Below are 20,340 nucleotides of genomic sequence, written 5' to 3'. Positions count from 1 at the left end.
GAACTAGATTAACAAGTATGTTGTCACGCGCGCACAAACATGAAGACATCTCACTCGATGACCGCGGAAACTCGCCGTCAAAACGCTGGAATGAGGAAGCACGTCAGCAGCAGCGAGTGAATTGACCTTCGTGCTGCCTCTCGCTTCAACGTGAACTTAGCAGCGAAAACAGAGCGCACGACAGACTCTGTCCCCGTCGCAAATCGCTTTAAAGATACGGCGTTGTGGTCGCGCCATACGCAGCAGTCTAACACCCCCTCCCTCCCCTACCCGGAGTGCCTTGCGCGCGACGGAAGACAGCGCGCTTCCTCCCCACTTTCCTCCTTTGAACGCGCGAGATTGAGCTGCCATGTCGGCTCACTCTGGCGCGCTTTCACTCGCACAAACAGCATACGGCGCGCGGCGATGATTTTACCGCCCTTGGACTTCATACGGAATATCACGGCGACCGCGACGGCAACGGCAGAAATGCCCCTGGAGTGCCCATATAATTGATATCGCAATAAAAATAAAACCATGTCCTGCAATCCACATTGGTTCACAACACGTCGCAAAAGCATTAACCGCTCGCTGTAAAGCAATTATGTGATTCATAAGAACCATTCTCTACCAAACCAAGCGTGCTTCGCATTACGTAGATGTCAACTGGAGTTAAGTCTGCTTTGATTTTTTATACTGCATTACTCAGGGGATCAGCCAACATTTTTCAACTGTCCTATGTTCGTGATCGGGCCATATTTATATACTGCACATTTTTCAGGATCAGCCCACGAGAACGGCCAGATAGTCGCCAGATAGTCGTTACAGGAAACTGGGTTGAACTCGCCAAGAATGCTTTGCTTGAATGCAATACCACGTAGCACAATTTAGAGCCATGCGAATGGAAGTTCCCGTCAGTTGGTTCGACACTAGATGTCGCTTGCTAGGAAAGCGTTGCCAGCTCGATCGCGTCAGCTTCTCTGCGCCTTGACACCGCCCCTGTCACGTGCTCTTCACGTCACTTCGTCACTTCTCGCTGGCGTTGTACGATTGGTCAGAGGCTCTCACCACTAGCGAATTTTTTCAAATATTTCGATCGTGATCGCAGCGAAATTGGTGGGGTTTTCAGTTTCGGCGACAGCCACCATGCCGCTTTTGGGCAAAAATCGCTTTTATTTGAAACAGGCTTTAGAGGTGCAAAAGATAAACACAGCTTACGGTAGAACTCGGGTTGAATCAGCGTGTAGGAGTGAAAGAAGACCACCCAGAAGCACAGGATCAACTTGGCTCCGCTGAAGAAGAGCAAATTCTCGCGTGGTGTTCCTTCATATTGGCTGACATTGAAGAGGCGTTGGGTGTTCGAAATGACAGAGAACCAGCACAAAACCTTGACGAGATAAGCTTCTGAAAGCGAAAAGCTTATAAAAGCATACCTTGTTTCTGTGCACAGAGAGCAATTATTGACAAGCTTAACACCAATACTATGACGAACATAGTACACACACAGCAGCATGGCGCTTGTTAAAGACGTTTTCATGAGTAAAAATGACAGTCTCTAAGCGAACTGGAGTTTTATGATTCATTGTACGGACACATTAAGCGCGGACATTATTAAATTTAATTAGGAAATAGTTGTATTTTAATTAGTTAGCTGGTAACTTTATTCAATGACATTTACATGTAAAGTTATGCTATAATACGGCGTCCGGGCAGTGTGTACCGGAGAGTATGTGACGTAACTTAACGGGGAGTGTGTTTCAGAGTATCAGGCTTCGAACTGAGCCTTTGCTTTGATTTATCACGCATTCAAACTGCATTCAAGGACGCATGACATATTCAGATGTGCATCCACTGATTTGACTGGTGCGCACATCAGCCGTGCTAGTTTGTTTTGTTTTATCTGGCCTGGGTAAGCCGCTATAAGCTCCAGTGTTTCCATATTGGCCCCGCTTAAATAACGCCCCCGTCGGATCCTGCACTTGTTTCTTTAGAAAATGTCATGAATTCAACGCAAGTATTGTCATTCCTTCTAAATGGGCTAGCACCGCCAAGCTACAGCCTTAAACTGTGCAGTACAATGCACCGTAGCACTTGTAATTAAGGAAGTAATTATTAGTTTTTAGTCAGAAAGAGTTGCATTGGGACAACTATCCCTTGACTACATGTACGCGTCGCATTTATTGTGAACTCTCAAATAGACATCGTCTAGCGGACGCAGCTGTTTGTTAATAATTGAACTGTCTTGAAATTTCCTTCATACGTGCAAGATTATAATTATTGTATTTCATTTCATTTTATCTATTTACTCTCAGGACCGTTCGGCGTTACAGAGAGGAGTGGGTAATAGACAAGAATACATGTGTAGTAGGCAGATTAATGGAGATGATCATATACAGCGGACTTGAAGGCTTCAGGTACTGCGATGGAGACGACGGAGGCAGGAAGGTGGTTCCAGTCCGCGTTAGTGTCCGGAACAAACGAATCAAAATAAAGATTAGTCCTGCAGCCTGGCACGCCAACTTTGAACCGGTGGTCCTTGCGGGATGAAAAATAAGTGGGAGTAATAAAAAGTGATTGCTTCAGAGTTTAATTTTGTGAAATATATTTTGTGAAAGAGGCATAAACGAGAATTACGACGGCGTAAGGAAAGGTCAGGAAGATCTAATGTTTTCTTCATAAGCGTTACACTGGCTGAACTGGAATAATTCGAAAGTATAAAACGAACAGAGCGATTTTGGATCAATTCGAGGACTTGTATGAGTGATTTGGTGTGAGGATCCCAAACGGAAGAGGCATACTCTAGTTTCGGGCGCACAAGAGGATTATATAGAAGTAGCTTTAGGGACACATAAGCCAGGGAAAACTTATTTATTTATTTATTTATTTATTTATTTATTTATTTATTTATTTATTTATTTATTTATTTATTTATTTATTTATTTATTTATTTATTTATTTATTTATTACGGCGAAGGAAACCAAGTGTTCGGCTAGCATTATTAGTGATATGTTCGACGTGCGTTTTCCACGATAGGTTGTCAATAATTTATACGCCAACATACTTATAAACAGAGACTGAAGTTAAGGAGAGTTATTAAGGAAGTAGGTGCACGAAGACTGGTTAGGCGTCCGCGTTATTCTCATTGCTTTGCACTTACTAATATTTAGTTTCATGGACCAGTTGGGACACCAACTGGAGATGTTATCCAGATCAGATTGAAGAGTGGCTGCATCAGAAGGTTTAGATATTTGTCTATATAATACGCAATCATCAGCGTAGAGTCTAATTTGTGAGTGAATGGAATAAGTAAGATTGTTAATATAACTTCGAAAAAACAGAGGACCTAGTACGGAGCCTTGTGGAACTCCGGATGTTATGGGGCAGTAGGTGAGTCACAGTCATTAATTGTACCGTACTGGGTATGACCTTGCAAAAAGAACTCGATCCACTTCATCAGATCAGTATCAAAATTTAGTTTACTAAGCTTGAAAAGTAGTAGTTGATGTGACACAGTATCAAATGCCTTCGCAAAATCTAAAAAAAAATGCAATCCACAAATGATGAACAATCCAAAATGGAATACAAATCATTGGCAAACGCGAGCAGATGAGTTTCGCAGGAGGGGTGTTCTCGAAAACCATGCTGATTAGGTGTGAAGAAACAGTTCAATTCGAGATTCGACATTAGGTTAGAATATATTATACGTTCAAGCAGCTTCCATGGAACTGACGTTAATTAAATAGGTCTGTAGTTGTGGGGGCTATGAATATCACCAGATTTATGCACCGGAACCACCTTTCCCACCTTCCAGTAGTCCGGCAACGTGGCACTCTCCAATGACTGCGAAAAAACATACGACAGTATAATAGATGAACAAGTCTGGGTGCTTTTCAAAAACTTATAGTTAATACCATCGGTACCGGCTGACGATCAAATTTTCGCAACTTGAATGAGTTTAGAAATGCCTATCCAGTCGATAAGAATAGGGTCCATTTGTAAGAAGTCAGGTGCAGAAATAATAGGAACGGTTATTGGTGCAACATGTGAAAGAGATGATGAAAATGTGTTATTGAGTAGGATACAGCACCTTTTATTTGGGACAAAGAATCCTCGATCATTCTTCAAGCGAACTTCACCAGATTCGCGCATGCCGGTAACATTCCAAAATTTGCGTGGATTTGAAGTAAGTAAAGAAGGAAGGGGTGAATGAAAATAATTCTGTTTAGCACCGATGAGAGCACGTTTATACTCCGCAGCAGTAGATTGATAAGCCAACCTTGCTCTGTCAGTGATAAGTTTCTTGCAGTGGCAGAACATGCGCTTTTTCTTGCTTAGTAGGCCTTTTAAGGATAGGTTGAACCAGGGCGAACGTCTCTTGCTAGGTGTTCGTCGCAGCGGAAATATTTATCAATGAGCGCTTTGACTTGCGGTTTGAAATAACCGCCAGTTCTCATGCACTGTGCGTTTCCAGAACTGCGGAAAGAACTCAACAAACTTTACAAAGCAGTATTAATGGCTTGGAAGTCTGCTCTCCCGTAATCGAGGATTATTTTTGACTGCTTTGAAGTGCGGTGCGAGCGCGAGGGCGTAGTAAAGTGGATTGTAAGATGATCACTTAGACCTGGCAGTAGGGCTAGGGAAGAGACAGAATCAGGATAGTTGTTGCGCACAAGGTCGTGCACATTTGCGCATGAGGGGGTAACGCGAGTTGGTTCTTTTACGAGCTGAGAAATGTTAAATGTAGAACAGAGGTCAATGAAAGCTAAACACTCGAATGAATTAGTAGTTACAATAGGGTAGTTACAATTAGTAGTTACAATACCTGAAAAATTGAAATCACCCATCAGAAAAATTGGCGCTTTCAGGTGTCTAGACACAACTTTGTTCAGACCATCGTAGAGTTCATCACAGAATGTGGTGGCAGAAAGCGGAGGCCGATAACATGCACAAACAATGACATCGTGATGCTTTAAGGTAACGCATGTACGGAGAAATTCAAGCTATTGGATCGGGACAATGTAAGAATGTATGCCTTTAGAAACGGCAATCAAAATACCGCCCCCTGATCGCTCACTTTGGTCATGTCTGTACACTGTATATTTCTTTTCACAAGAAAAGGCTTCACAATTCTTGACTTTACTTTACAATAAAATCTCGGTTAAAACAACAATATTAACTACGCACGTGTCCATCAAACATGATTAGGTATCACGCTTCCTTAATGTGCTTCTGATGTTCGCAAGAAGGAATGAATAGTCGCCGATGTGCCTCGCCTGAACGGCCGCGGATTCCTATCATATGATTAAATATCGACATTAGGCTACATGTATATTATGAAAGTGTACTGCAATCTAGTGCAATATTATGAAAGTGCGATCTAGTCGTGTGGTAGTTTTATTTTGTTGGCTACAACCAGTGATGTTTTCTTTAGAACTGGCTCTTTTACACGTGTCTATACCGTACAAGTCCTTCAGCAGCTCTTTTTTTTTTTTCTTGTCGCAACTTCTCATATATTTTCAGCGACATTTATTTAGTGTTATTGGACTTACGCACCGCGGTCGTCAGAGCTCTGACGACTGAACACCATAGGTCTTAGTTTTTTATTTTTTTTTTCTTCTTTTTTTACCACTTCGCTAAAGTTAGCCGGGATACCTCATACAGGGTGTTTTCACTAGCTGCACCAAATTTTCAAAAGTTTACTGTGGCAGATAGCACAATTCCACTATTCGATATTCGAGGGGAAATTTGATACTTACTGCTCGTGTTCAATTCGTATTCCACAAATATGATACTCTCCCAACTAGTAATCTCCAAATAGTAAGTGTTCCCTTTACTAAGCAGTTCTACGTTTCACAGACTAGTTAGTAAAAGGTAATATCGCCGTCACTGGTGGTCTATTATGCTGTGTAGTGGCGGCCTTGGTGCGATGTTTAGATAAACCATAGTTTCTGTCATTATGTTGGATTAATAGTTGCTGCGTTGTGGTGCACACATTTGCAGACTGTACGTTATACAAATATAGATTAATATTTTTGTTTGTTCATCCAAATATATAGGTGCGAACCGGTGCAGCATCTGCTCTTAAAGGTTATGGCTATATGTACACGTAAGAGAGTTTTGTGAAAAATGACGCGTAGTATTCTGATTGTTGTATTCTAGAATGCATTTGCACTCCTTTGTCATTTGTTCCTTTCGGTAGAGTGCTGTTTATTACTCGCAACCTCAAGTTCCTGTTATAACCCTTAGGTGTCATTACTTTATTCAGTTATAAATATCATTAAATTGGGTGGTAATGCGGTCCTCCCTTTTTCCCATATGTGTTTATAATAACTTCTAGAAGCAAAGCCACGCAATTATTTCTTGGCAATGGAAGCCCCGCTTGTAAACGAAAATGCACCGCCCACTTAATTGGGTAGCAGATGACACTAGACCGGTGTCATTAATATTCATGGTTTGTACACTGAGTACCTGTTCTAGCCGAATGGCACCACATCCTTTGAGTAGTAAATGCAACAACCGGCGCCGTTACTAACTTCCCTTACTAGAATCTTAGTTAACTTTGCGCAAGCAGTTGCGAGCTTTTGGTTAGTAACTGACGCGACCATTTTCTAAGAGTGTGTGAATGTAATAAAAAAACTAGACACTCAAAGTCCTTCTACACCTTATCGTTGCGTACTTACCAGACTTTTTACTGGGTTTCGTGGGACCTAATGGCTTCAAATACCACTCTGCGATTGTTCCAACGCATAAAAGTAGTGCTAGAGAGCAGAAGAGCGCGCTGAAAGAGGTAAACGACGTGTTGAGACAGTAAATAGCGGAGGCAAAGGCAAGTTGCGTGGACCGAAAGAATTCTCATTGAGGAACTTACATGCAGCAGGCCTGCAGCATAGTTAAGGACTTTGGATCATCAGTTCTGCACCCGCGAACCGTGGCATTCACTCCGTATAGCTTCATAACTGTGGATGGATGGATGGAATAACTTTATTGATTATTCAAGGGAGGGGGAAAAAGGAGGAATAGGGGAAGGGGTAGGGTGGGAGGGAGCGGGTGGGTGCGGATTGACAGGAAAAGGACAAAGCGATGATTCCGAGCACTGTTCACTGCATTCTACACGCTTTGAACATGTATGCGCGTAGCTACACACATATTCATTTCCGTAAAATTTGTAGCCTGAGTTTTGGGGAAGTGGGCATATTTGTTAATTATGCGACATAGGTTGATAAAATTGCACATGAAGCCAGAGTTGAGATTCTTGTACTCAAGCATGCATAATATATTTATTTTTACATCGCACGCTAACATTCACGTGTGTAATTAAGTGATATTTCTTTCTTTCTTTTTTTTACTAGAAGTATGCAGTGTGTTCGTCACTCCCAGCGCGATACAATTTTCAATATTTTTCCTTAAAATTTTCGGACATTGAGCTCTCGAACCACCACTTTAATTACAAACGCATAACACTTTTTCGCGTCTTTACTTTTGCTGAGGCCAAGTACATAGTATTTCCCAAGTTGCGTAACTTTGCGAGTGTGGTTGCAGAGCTGGCCTATTAGGAGCCACCAAACCCAACTCAGAATTCACCTTCACTTCGTGAAACACAGCGCGAATAGTTATACAAAGAAGAAAAAAAACTGACGGCCCGGTTTTTCAAGAAGACGCTCTTTCATCAGTTAGAATGTGTCCTTTGGATCCGAAATGTCCCTGGCAAATCACTCCTCCAATCACTGCCTCAGTTTTTCAAAATTCTATACTAGATGACCATTCTATATAGGTAGGCAGTGCAGTTCGTTACAAGAAATTTCGTCATAAGTCGATAGCGTTACACTACATCTTTCAAGAACTGTGACCGCTCAGGTAAGTGCTGGATTGTCTGTATAGGCGGAGAAAAATCTCGCTTTTAGAATGACGCACTGACAGCACGCAAGATAACAGAAAAAACGAGAACACGGCGCGGTGTTCCCGTCTTTTCTGTCGCACTGCATGCCCCGTTCGCGAAACACTGTATACTGTATGCCGTTTTCAGGCCGGTAACTACTGGCAACAGCAATAAATGGAAATGGAACGCCATATAGTAACTCTTTAGAAGAGCCTGAACATCCCCATGAACAATGTGGTGAAGCAATAAAAACTCGAACAACAGGCATTCTAGTCATAACTGTATTTCCATCTCAGCGATTGCGGAGGAATAATCGTGCTGAAGTGCGTAGACATGCAAAATAATAGCATAGGAAGAAACGTGCTTACTTGAACTAAAGAGATAATCTATTTCAAAGCGTGAGCACAGTGAGGGCAGGCATATCCCAACTCTAAAGTCGATGCTGTGAAAACCGGTGCCCATAGTCGCAGTCAGTGGATCCTTCCGCCCCTGCGTATGTTTGATTGAAAAAAAAAATTTATGAAGCGTAAAACAGTCAAAGTGGATCTCCGCCGTATCACAAATTGTTGAGAGTGGTTCTATGCATTCAAAATATTTGATCTTTCAAGATCCTCAAACCAACAGTATCTCAGACTCATAAAGTCGCCCATGCGAAAGAATGGTCCATTGGAACGGGCACAGGCAATGACAAACATTCATAACAAAATGAAACCTCCGTAAATTTGTGTCGACAACTGGAATTCAACTGTCATTGACAAGGATTCTAAAAAAATAAAAACTTGGCAATACGCAGCGAAGTACTCGTAAATCCTCACGTAAGGGTGTTTTCCCCCTGTATAAGACTGCGTCGTGATGATCAGGATATCTTAGATATTTCTTTATTTCCAAGAATAACTTCCAGCCCAACATAATAAATAGAAAGCATGTATTAAACAGTACGTTCACTTACCTTGCCCACATTTTCGTTTAGAATATTTCTGGCTATCTTAACCCCACAAAGCCCAAACATCATTCCACATCAAAGAAGACTAAAACAGCGCGTTCACATTTATTTCTGGCCATGGAGAGTATATGTATATTAGTACAAAGAAAACAGCGAAATGATAATTCAGTAAAGATTAATCTGTACAGTAATCGCTTAATTTTTAATTGATTTGCTGAACTGTTCATAACTGAAAAATCCCTCCAGCATATCAAAAACACTAGTACTGGCTCTATATTAGGTCATTAGCCCTTAAATCTGAATTTTTAGGCATCAAATTCAGCGTATAAAAAAATTAGCGTAACTTGCAGTGGAGGCAGAGTGCTAAAGAGACAGCGCAGCTGGTGGGCACCTAGCTAGTCCTGGCTTTTGTGCTAGGCTAAGCCCTATCAATTTATCCCCAGCATATTCAGGAATTTATTGAGTACTGATCGATTATCGATTAGCTATTTATTGGCTATCAATTGGATATCGCAAGGTATTGGCCACGTATTTGGGCTAGGCTAAGCACTACCAGGTCATCCCTAGCATTTCTCGGAATTGACTGATTATTTGTCGATTATCAATTAGCTATTGATTGGCTATCCATTGACTATCGCAAGGTATTGGCCCCGTTTTTGGGTTAGATAAGCACTACCAAATCATTCCCAGCATTTTCCGGAATTTATTGATTATTGATCGATTATCGATTAATTATTGATTGGCTATTGACTAACTATTGATCACTGACTAAGCTTAAGTAGTCACAATCATGCTTAGCTAGACTTATCCAGGCTCAGCTTCGCTAGTTCACAAGGGTATGTGCCATTGCGCTTGGACCCTTTCTGCACTACCGCCAGGATCGGCCCACATTTTTTGTTTACGCGTCACAGATTTACGGCCGGCTTAAACAGCTCCACTGTTAATATGATACGTTGGGTTTGGGGGGTTAAATAAAGTGACTTGATAAATTACGCCTGTTTGAGCCATTCACTTTGCCGTCATTTATTGTGTTAGCACCGTTTGTTAGCCGTGAGCTTGCATCGCCACGCCGCATCTATAGATGACGTTTCAAAACTTAAATATAATCTCAGGTTGGCCAGACCTAGTCATGCTGTCGTGAAACAGCTTTGTGTCCGGGTGTCCTTTCCAAATTTTTCTACTTGTCTGGAGCAATAATGTGGAATGGAATTTAAACCAAACGTTGCGAGAAATAGGTTGTTCCTACAAGGCTTTCGCGTGGGTTTCTCTTATCAATTATGCATTGGAAACTTGCAACTTTTCATATATTTCTTCTAGTGAGGCAAGCCAAAAATTTTTTAAAAGAGCAGCCGGGGCTTCAGATCAATCCCACTTGACAATGTAGCTGCCTCTAGTCTGATTTCTTACAATACTCCCCTTGGCATCACATAAGCTAGCGCGTTTCTGATTAGTTGAAACACTGTGGTTATTGATCTGATTCTTTTGGTTGCCTGTGGCTTTCGAACCGGGGGCTCTCTCACGAATGACTTCCTACTGCTAATCCCACGATCCATCTTTCGCAGTCGCTTGTGGAGTTGAACTCACGCGTAGCATGCCGGCGGTTTGGAAGCGCTCCACGAGGCTGCGCATGGCATCCTTGGGCATTTGGGCAAAGAGCGAGCAGTAGCGTCCTTTGAAGAGTAGCTCGCCCTGGTAGTCATAAAAGCGGGTCTTCAGACACTGCTCGTAGCCTCCCAAGCTCACCAGACTGCCCTCGAGCAGGTTGGTCGGCACCAGGCCATTGGCGGTCACCACTAAAAGAACGCGTGCGTGGTAACAATAAAAGTTTATGCTTTTCATGATGATCGTTGAGTGACACGAATTGCAAAGAAACCAATAGTACTTCGCTAGAGCGCTAGACGCCCTGTCCGTATAAAACACGTTGCTGATTAGACAGTCGCATATAGCTCCAGCAGCCCTTGCACTTGCACTTGCGTATAAGCCCACGTCACATTGCACTGGTTTGCCGTAAAGAAACTGCATTTAAGCACTCTAAGGTCGGGTCACGTATGCCACGTTATCTTAGTTTCAACCAAGCATTCCAGTAATCATATGAAGCGATTGAAAAACAAAATGGGTTCATCATCATCTTCAGACCCAACAACTATATATATATATATATATATATATATATATATATATATATATATATATATATATATATAAGGGCCTTACATAGAATAATGATCAACTACTTTTTGAATGCAAGTCAGAAAGCATACAAGAATGGCTGTTTGGTGGTACGTGACACCATCTTATATGCACTCATGGATTGCCATTTGGCATCAACAGGTTGCGTTATCTATCCACCCGCACGCTAAACGAAATGGCAGCCCACGGCCAGTGCTCGAGCACATATACAAACGTTAAGCTTGTATTCTATCAAATGAGAATAAGATCATATTTTTGGAGAGGTGGGAGGCGTCAGGTGGAGGTGGTGCGAGGGGGGGGGGAGATGGGGGGGAGAGGGGGGAGAGGGGTAATCAGGGTCATTGAGAAATAACTTGAGTATACAGGAAGCATACGCATATGAATCTTGTACGCATACAGGAGGCAATGGTGGTGGAGAAGCATAACCCTACAGCCTCAATATTTAAACTTCCGAGTGGGATGAGACGCATTTTGGATCGCTGTTTCTCGCGGAGGTGGTGTGACCAACAAACTATATAAGCGTATCATATTTCTGAATAAAGCTCCACGCTCGTTTTGTTTTGCCCTGTCCTCGTCTGTGTGCCTGCGATCAATGAGTCGTGAGCTATTGTTTGCCTCGCGTCTTACCATTTGGTAAGCTCGGTGCAACTGTGTTAGCAAACAGCTACGGAATTTCTGGCGCTTTTGTTTTCGCCTTATTCTAGGCTGGTTACATTCGAAATTCGATATATGGAGGGATTATGTTCTATTTAAAGTTTTTCTCAACATGTCTCACCAACGTTCACGCTAATGGCATGTTCATCTGGTCGTTTCAGAGCGCTGCCACCTTGCTGTAAAGTTGTACAATATAGCTTCAAAGCTGTGCTACAAGAATGTACGCATTTAATTATGGTTCTTGCTTATCATCGACGGTGTAGCCAGCCTGCTATGGCAATACAGCCTAATTATTGTCTTACACAACTTTTGAAGCACAGCCACAGAGGCTCATCGTGAAGAAACTTGCCAAAACACTGAGAGTGGCATAGCATGCCTTGGTAACACTGTGAGCAAAAAATACCAATGTGACTGCTTCTCTTGAAGCGTGTACTGAAAAAAGGGAGTCTGGCAGTCTCATGCCGCCAACTTCCCAATGATGGGTGTCCTTTCAAACGTCTGGAACTCCAGTAGTGGCCGAGCACCAGGCCAGCTAGAAGCGAGCTTGTGCCTTTTTTACCGGTAGGTACCCGGCGGCAGCGCTCGTCTGCCTCCCACAGCAGCGGCAGTATCTTGACTATTTCACCAAAGCTGTGGTGGGGACAAGGGGCGCCCATACATCCTCGCAAATCTCTGTAAGGCCCCGTTTCAAGATGAGAACCCATATAAACAACCGAGGGCCAGGTCGTGGTACATCTCTACCCATTAGGAAAAACTGGTGGCTTTCCGGCGGCATCAGGATTCGAACCTAGTGCCTCCCGCATACATGGCGCATGCTCTACCATTTCACCACCGCTACGGCCGCATGACCAGTCGAATATGACATAAAAAAGAGGAGTGCTACATACACCTTTTGTGGGAGTAAGTGATCGCCGGATATTTGAGTCAATTTTCGAGAGGTGTGTACTCGTCGAACAAAAAGAGCACGTTCACTCTGCTAGTGCCCGAAGCAGAGTGGTCGTGCTACGCGGATGTTTATACAAGAACGTTTTTAAAATAAAGTTAAATATAGTAGTTAGTGGAGCTAATGCAATATTTGACAAAAAAGGAACCTATGACAATCTATTTCGCCTGGATCGAGATGTTCTTGGCTGTAGAAACACCATGACACAAGTTCTAAACGCAACGTTAACTTCGACTCGACCGCACCATACGGGTGTTTGAAAATCAACGTAGCAACACAACTGCGACTGCACTACAGTGCTTATCAGCATAGCTTCCCGCTGTTTTCTCAGTCAAATCAGTTCATGATGCTGTATCTCAGAGGCTGACCGGGGGCTAAATTGAACGAAACAAATGTAATATTTATCAGCGATTTCAAGCTATCGGAAATACGGCGTTTACTTTGAAGTCTCAGATATTCTCTTTGGCGACAACAGGCGGAATAGTAGAATATGTAGTTTTGTTTCATTTTCACCTTCCGACCACCCCACTGACTGGCTGATCTCCACGCAAGAATTTGATGTTCATTACCTCGTTTTGAGTGTACCAGGTTATGTTTAATTGCCTATGCACGCATGTAGAATAGAAACGATGCGAAATAGTTCACAAAATATTTAAAAGAAAGAGGTCAACGCTACGATGCGTTACCGTTCAATTCGCCTGCAAAGCTGTTTCAATACAAGCAGTATAGTTTCAAAAGTATAGCAGCCTCACTGAGACAGAAACAGGTCCTCTACTTCATGTTGCATATGCATTGCATGAAAGACACAAAGGTCAGAACCAATTTCGCCTTATGTTCTGATGATAGTTTGGGCACCCGAGGTTCTTGTTTCCGTCGTAGCTCGACAAAAACTTAATGACTAGCCTTTTCAAGAGCAACAATGTCACAAACGACTATGCTTTTGCTGACTTTCCCACTGAAGTGAATTGCCAACTTTCGTTGATAGTTTACTTCAGTGGCAATGATCACGCTTGGAGCCGACCCACAGATGTACTCACTGCGGATCGCCCATGGTTCCTTGAGCCTTAGATGCAGGAAGAGCTTGATGAGACTCGAGGAACAGGCAGCGCCGAGCTCCCCACTCGTCAACAACTCCGAGACCAGTGGTAGTGCTTTCCGGGAAAGCAGAGTGAGGGCATCGTCCATATCGGCCTCGAAGCTACGCGTGGGTACCTCGCTGGCCGTTGGTGCTCCAGCCACGATAGTTGTGGTCTCATAGACGCCTTCAGCGGCAGAGACAAGGTGGACGACCACATATCCAAGCAGCGGTAGCCTGTTGCTGCCTATCCAGTTCATCGTGCTTGCTGCTTATTATACACCGCTCTCTCTATCCGTGCGCTGGGCGAGCGCTTCCTAAATCTACCATGCAGCACGTCCGCCGGACGAGCAAGCTGACATGTCCTTTACGTTGTCTAAACAACGCGCACTCGGACAGCAAGTGCCTTCGAGCTGCGTGGACACACTGGTTTTAGACAAAAGAGAGGCTAAGGCCAGCGTATGCAGACAGCTGTAACTTAACGACCCGCCAGTAGGTACAGCGTACCGCCCAAGCGGGCCTCCGGTGTCGAGTTGTCCGCATCATCGGATCTCCGACTCGGAACAGTGCATCGTCGTGCACGCTCCGTTGAGCGCAGATTATGCTGCGCTCAGATAGATAGAGGGGGCGAAACACGTGAGAGCAGCGATGAGGAAGACGAGCAGGACGGGAACTATAAAGAACGCCGAAGAAACAAGGACTCTTCTTCGCGCGTATTGAGAATAAACTTGGGCGCACGCACAAGACAGGGAGGCGAGGAGGTTGAGCATACCACCGAGAGGCACCGCAAGGGACTGGAATGCCGTCCACGGAGCGTGGAGCGCCGCGGAGTAAATAAAACGCCGCCGTAAAGGCCGCCACTGCACGCTTGGCCGCAGCTACGCCAATCTACGCGTGTTGTTCTGTGAGTATTTTGCATTCGGCAGCGCCACGGGCAATCCGAAGGGCACAGGTCGTGCCGCGTAACCGTGACAACTACGCAGGCTAATGAGGAAGTCAAATGACGTGAGCGCTTCGTGGGAGCGGAGGAATCTTTAGAAAGACAAAGCGAGCAGGTAACTACGACGTAAAAGGGGAAAAAAAGGCAGAAGTGGGCACTTATGGCCGCCCTAGCAACCGATGTTCTGATCACGTCGCTCAGCAAGAAGGCTATTGGTTCGGAATGCCGTGATGGAGAGGCGAATGAACAATGAATATGCAGGGTTGACCACACATCTAAATCATCTCGCTTATTATGGAATTATTCGGGCTAATTACCGTTTACAAGGCTGCCCCCAGTGCGTATCTTCGTTACATCTCTGAGCACGATCTGTTCTGTATCACGAGTGCGTTTTCAAAGCTTTAGACGTGACTTCGGCGTAGAAGTATTTTTTATTTTTATTTTTATTTTTTATTTACAAAGACCTTACAGGCCCCCGTAGGAGCATTGCGTAAGGAGGGCATAAACGGAAACAGAACTTTAAGAGCTAGTAGACTAGAGAGCTGTTAGCGCTAGAGCGCTAGAGAGCTGTTAAGAGTTCGTATATTATTAGCTCAGGGGACTCACAGGTGACCCTGATCAGGAGAAGGAAATTTACAGAAGAATAAAAATGGGTTGGAGTGCCTACGACAGGCATTACCAAATCGTGGCTGGGAGCTTAAAACTGTCGCTGGTAAGAAACGTCTACAATCATGCATTCCACCGGTGCTAACATATGGGGCAGACATTTAGACGTTAACAAAGATGCTCGATAACAAGTTAAGGATCGCGCAGAGAGCGTTGGAGCAAAAAATGTTAATCGTAACGTTAAGAGAAGGAAGAGAGCGGTGTGGATCAGAGAATAAACTGGGATAGCCGATATTCTAGTTGACATTGCGAGAAAAAAATGAAGCTGGGCAGGCCATGTGATGCATAGGATAGATAACCGGTGGACCATTAGAGTTACAGAATTGGTGCCAAGTCAATGGAAGCGCAGTCGAGGACGGCAGAAAACTAGGTAGGGTGATGAAATTAGGAAATTTGCAGGGGCTAGTTGGAATCAGCTAGCGCAAGACAGGTGTAATTGGAGAACGCAGGAATTAAGAGGCCTTCGTCCTGCAGTGGACATAAATATAGGCTGATAATCGGATGATGATATAATTAGCATGTGAATTTTATATTTCGTCCAGATGTTATTTTATATGTCAACGGGTTGTTCAGACAGACCCAATGAAGAAATATAAATGATTACTACACAAGAGTGGACATGTGAGCAGCAATCGTTGCACAATGCCTCGTGCGCAACTTTTCTTCGATCCGCAGGTGCGTAACATTTTGGCTCTGCATGCTAAACGGAGTGACAATCGCTCCCTTTTGCTGCTCCCATGCCGACTTGTCTTACATGCTACTGTGTGCAATTGCCTCGACGTAGTGCTGTTGTTGTTGCAATGCGGTGATGTCGAGGAAAACCCGGGGCCTCCAAAGGTGCAGAAGTCAGCTGAGGATGCCCCTGCCTCGAGTAGTGTTTCCGAACCCCGTCTAATCAGATGAGCACCGTCTTCTCAATGCTTAAAGACATAAAGAAGACGACAGTCGAGCTTGCTAAAGGTCAGTCTGAGTTGAAATCGGATATGAAGGTTCTGAAAACTAGCCAAAACGCAATTGAAAGCAAGCTAACCGATATTTTCCGCCGCCTTGAATCACTTGAAAGTAAATCTGATGCAGTAGACATTGTTTGCAATGATTTCGCCATAATTCAAAAGAGCGCTGAGTCGTTGGAAAAGCAGCAGGACACCATTGCCTCGGGCTTGGATGACTTGGAGGACAGATCAAGGCGTAATAACTTGATTTTTTACGGCATACCCGGTTCCCGTGAATCATGGCTGCAAACTGAACAGAAAGCGCTGGATGCTCTATCCTCTGCGATGGGAAGTGCCTTACCACCAAAGTCAGTTGAACGGGCGCACCGAATTGGGAGTTTTTAGAACACGAAGTGCCGCCCGGTTATAATGAAACTATCGAACTTTAAAATTAAGGAGAGCTTGCTTTCTCCGCGCGGCAAGCTGAAATGTATCAACTTTTCAGTATCTGAAGACTACTCGCCTGCGACAAGGCTCGCTAGGAAATAGCCTCTCGAATTTGGTAAAAACCAGCCTGATTCCCCCTCATTTAAACTACGTTGTAACAAGCTTTTCATTGATAGGAAATGTTTCATGTATGATCCAACAAGTGACAGCGTTAAGACGTTTAAAGTGCTGTTCCAGATCACGCACGCGTCATCACCCTGCTATGTAGGAACGCGCGAGGGGCAATGATATATCTTTAACAGCACAAGCCTCGGTGCTTGTTGCTAACGCCAGAAATGTGATTAGCAAGCGCGAGAAACTTGACTCGCTCGTCGATAGCTGTGATGCTGGTATTATTGCATTAACCGAAACGTGGCTACAACCTCAAGTACAAGATTGTGAAATCTTTGACCTGTCTCGTTTTCGTATCTTCCATTGCGATCGCACTGCTCGCCAAGGCGGAGGCGTACTACGCGCTATTTCAAAGTCCTTGCAGTGTCATGAAGTCCACATTCACTGTAACCTGGAAGCTGTGTGTGCTTGCGTTGATATCGGTCATCGTAAAATTACGATCTTTGTTTGCTACCGCCCTCCCTCCTACCCACCCATTTTCACCGCTGAGCTTCACAATGTGCTTAACACACTTACTTTGCGGCATCCTTCAAACCCCATTATATTATTGGGAGATTTCAACCTCCCAACATATGCTGGACTACTGATCCTCCGCGCTGTTATCCCTTTTCTTCGCAAAGTAATCACTTTCTTGATCTCTGCTCTTTATTTCTCTATCGCAATTAGTATTGGAACCAACAAGGATCTCAGCCAGCGCTGCTAACATCCTTGACTTAATCTTATGCTCTCATCCTGACATGGTTACCAATGTTTCATGCTTACCGGGCTTAAACGATCACCTGTGTCTTTCGTTCAACATATTGTCTCCTGTGTGAAAACCAGTAATTGAAAAAAAATTAATTCATCACTATGACAGGACAAATTTTGACGATATTAATATTGAGCTAGATAGCTTTCTTGATCCTTTCTTAAGCCAATTTGATGATGGCACTGTTGATGAGAACTGGATCGTTTTACAAAATACAATATGTGAGCTCACCAATAAGTTTATTCCGTCAAGTGTAATATCATGCAATGTTAAGAAGCCCTCGTTCAACTCCCAATTAGAAAGGCTTTCCAACCGGGAAAAAACGACTGTATCGAATAGCAAATAAAGGTGCACTGGCTTCGAAATGGGATACTTATAAGGAGGCAAACGGTACCTACATAGAGGCTATAAAACTTGCCAAAATGGCATTCCACGTACACACATTGCCCAAAATGCTTGCGAATGACCCCCAAAAGTTTTGGCATGTTATTAACCCCTCAAAAGACAATGCGGTCATGCTGATCGATTCCAGTGGTTCACCGGTACTCGACTTACTTCCCCGTGTACTGTGTTTTGTGACAACTTCGTCGCATGTACTGATTCTGTGCTTCGAACTTTTGAGTGTTGCAATTACCCAGCTATGGATTTTATAATCATTGACCTTCTTGGGGTCGAAAATGTAATTAAAGGTCTAAAGTTGTCATCAAGTCCTGGTGCTGATTTGATGAACGAAAAATTTCTGAAAATACTGTTGTTTATTCATCTGGTTCTACTTTCAAGAATTTTTCAGCAATCTCTAGACACCCATCAGCTCCCTGCAGATTCAAAGGTCGGGAAGGTGGTCCCACTTCACAAGACCGGCAGCAAAATTTCGCCCCTGAACTACCGCCCCATTTCCCTCACCAGCATTCCTTGTAAGGTTCTTGAGCATATTATATACTCACATTTATCAAAGCACTTAAACAATAATTCATTTTTCACTAAAGCACAACATGGTTTCCGAAAAAACTTGTCCTTGCGAAACTCAACTTCTTTTTTTACTCGCAGCTTTCATCTTATTCTTGACAAAGGTTCATTCGCTGACTGTTTTCTTTGACTTCGTCAAGGCCTTCGAGAAAGGGTGTCATAAATTGCTTCTATATAAACTTACCAAACTTACTCTTGATCCTAACCTGCTTGCATGGCTTGAACATTTTCTTCTTAATCGGTCACAGTACGTTGCGTCAAATAACCATATATCCCCATTTAGCCCCGTAGACTCTGGTGTGCCCCAAGGATTAGTTCTAGGCTCTCTTCTTTTCTTAATTTACATTAACGATTTGCCCAATGATGTTTCTTCTAGCATTTACCTTTTCGCAGATGACTGTGTTATCCTCTGTAAAATCTCAGACAGGTCTGATAAGTTCCTACAAGACGATATTAACGCTATCTCTAACTGGTGTGACGTAAGGTTAATGCAACTTAATGTAACTAAATGTAAATGTATGCGTGTTACTCGCAGCAATATTCCTCCGCCGAAGTATTATCTTAATAATACTCCACTAGAAGCCATAACATCCTATAAATACCTAGGCGTCCACATAACCTGGACACTTTCCTGGTCATTACACATCGATAAGGTAATCAACAATACTAACCGCATGCTAGGTTATATTCGCCGAAATTTTTCTTCTGTTCCTATGTCATTAAAATTAATCTTATACAAAACGCTTATTAGGACTAAAATGGAGTACGCCTCATCCTTCTGGGACCCGCACCTTCAAACCCTTATTCAATCACTTGAATTAATCCAAAACAATGCTGCGCGTTTCATTTTAGTAATTATAGTCGCGCTTCAAGTGTAACGTCGATGAAAAATTTCTTGCTACTTCCTCTGCTCTCAGCCCGACGTAAGTGCTCTCGCCTTACTTTATTTCATAAACTATATTTCCACAATTCCTACCTGGGCGATAATCTTATATCATCTCCTACCTACATTTCCTCTCGCATTGATCATAGCCATAAGCTTGGAATAATTCATTGCCACACCAGAACCTGTCAAGAATCATTTATTCCCAGGACCTCCCAAGAATGGAACCACCTTCCCGGCGCAGTTGTTGCAATCAAGGACAACTCAAAGTTTTGTTCGGCCATATCTGACATCATCGCTCCTTGATACAATTAACTAATCAATTTTCCTGTGTTAACTAAAGCACTTTTGGTGCTTTGTTAGTTACTTATGTATGTTCTCTTTCTTTTTTTTACCCACTCCCCTCTGTAATACCTCGGTCTTGAGCGTACAATATATAAATAAAATAAGTAGTCAGGATTGAACGAAACGAAATCAAGGTGTGCGGTTAAACGCTACAGTCCTATACACGGACTATCACAGGCGCTGTAACCGAAGGAGGGAGGGAGGGGGTAATTTTGTCTACTAGCGGTTCTTTAACGCTCGCGGAGAAAATAAACTAATTTCTATTATTATAGCACCTTCTATAGCCAAATATGCTTGAGTGGTGGCCAGCGCTAAGCGTGCGATGTCACATCCCTCGGCAGTTGTACTAGAATGAGACTGCGTTGATATACGCTGCAACACAGCCGTGCTTTATTAAGAGACGAACGCGTGTTTATGCACCTTATCTCTAGCCCTAACGTATATGCCTGCGGGCGTTGAATGCGAATATTTCGACCAGTACATGGCATATGCGACGAAAATTTACTTCCCATAACTTTATCACCGCGCTAGTTCACTGTCAGTTCGTCCCTCTCTCTCTCTCCCCACCCTCCCCTATATTC

At 43.4% G+C, this 20,340-nt stretch overlaps 1 protein-coding gene across 1 annotated transcript in view; it reads right to left on the bottom strand.

Annotated features, from left to right (window-relative positions):
• The window catches only part of LOC119436756 (uncharacterized), a 150,969-nt gene that overhangs the window by 73,913 nt on the left and 56,716 nt on the right, over positions 1–20,340 (bottom strand). Inside the window, exons 30-35 of the mRNA XM_037703749.2 lie at positions 13,624–13,932; positions 10,384–10,592; positions 8,225–8,345; positions 6,849–6,936; positions 6,661–6,758; positions 1,198–1,383 (exon numbers count right to left, since the gene is read on the bottom strand). Of these exons, the coding sequence (XP_037559677.2) occupies positions 1,198–1,383; positions 6,661–6,758; positions 6,849–6,936; positions 8,225–8,345; positions 10,384–10,592; positions 13,624–13,932 (1,011 nt within the window). The remainder of the gene's footprint in view (positions 1–1,197; positions 1,384–6,660; positions 6,759–6,848; positions 6,937–8,224; positions 8,346–10,383; positions 10,593–13,623; positions 13,933–20,340) is intronic.

Source organism: Dermacentor silvarum, chromosome 1 (genome assembly GCF_013339745.2).
Source record: "Dermacentor silvarum isolate Dsil-2018 chromosome 1, BIME_Dsil_1.4, whole genome shotgun sequence".
NCBI lineage: Eukaryota > Metazoa > Arthropoda > Arachnida > Ixodida > Ixodidae > Dermacentor > Dermacentor silvarum.
Note: the sequence above shows the minus strand (reverse complement) of the source record. Positions and strands in the feature narration are given on the sequence as shown.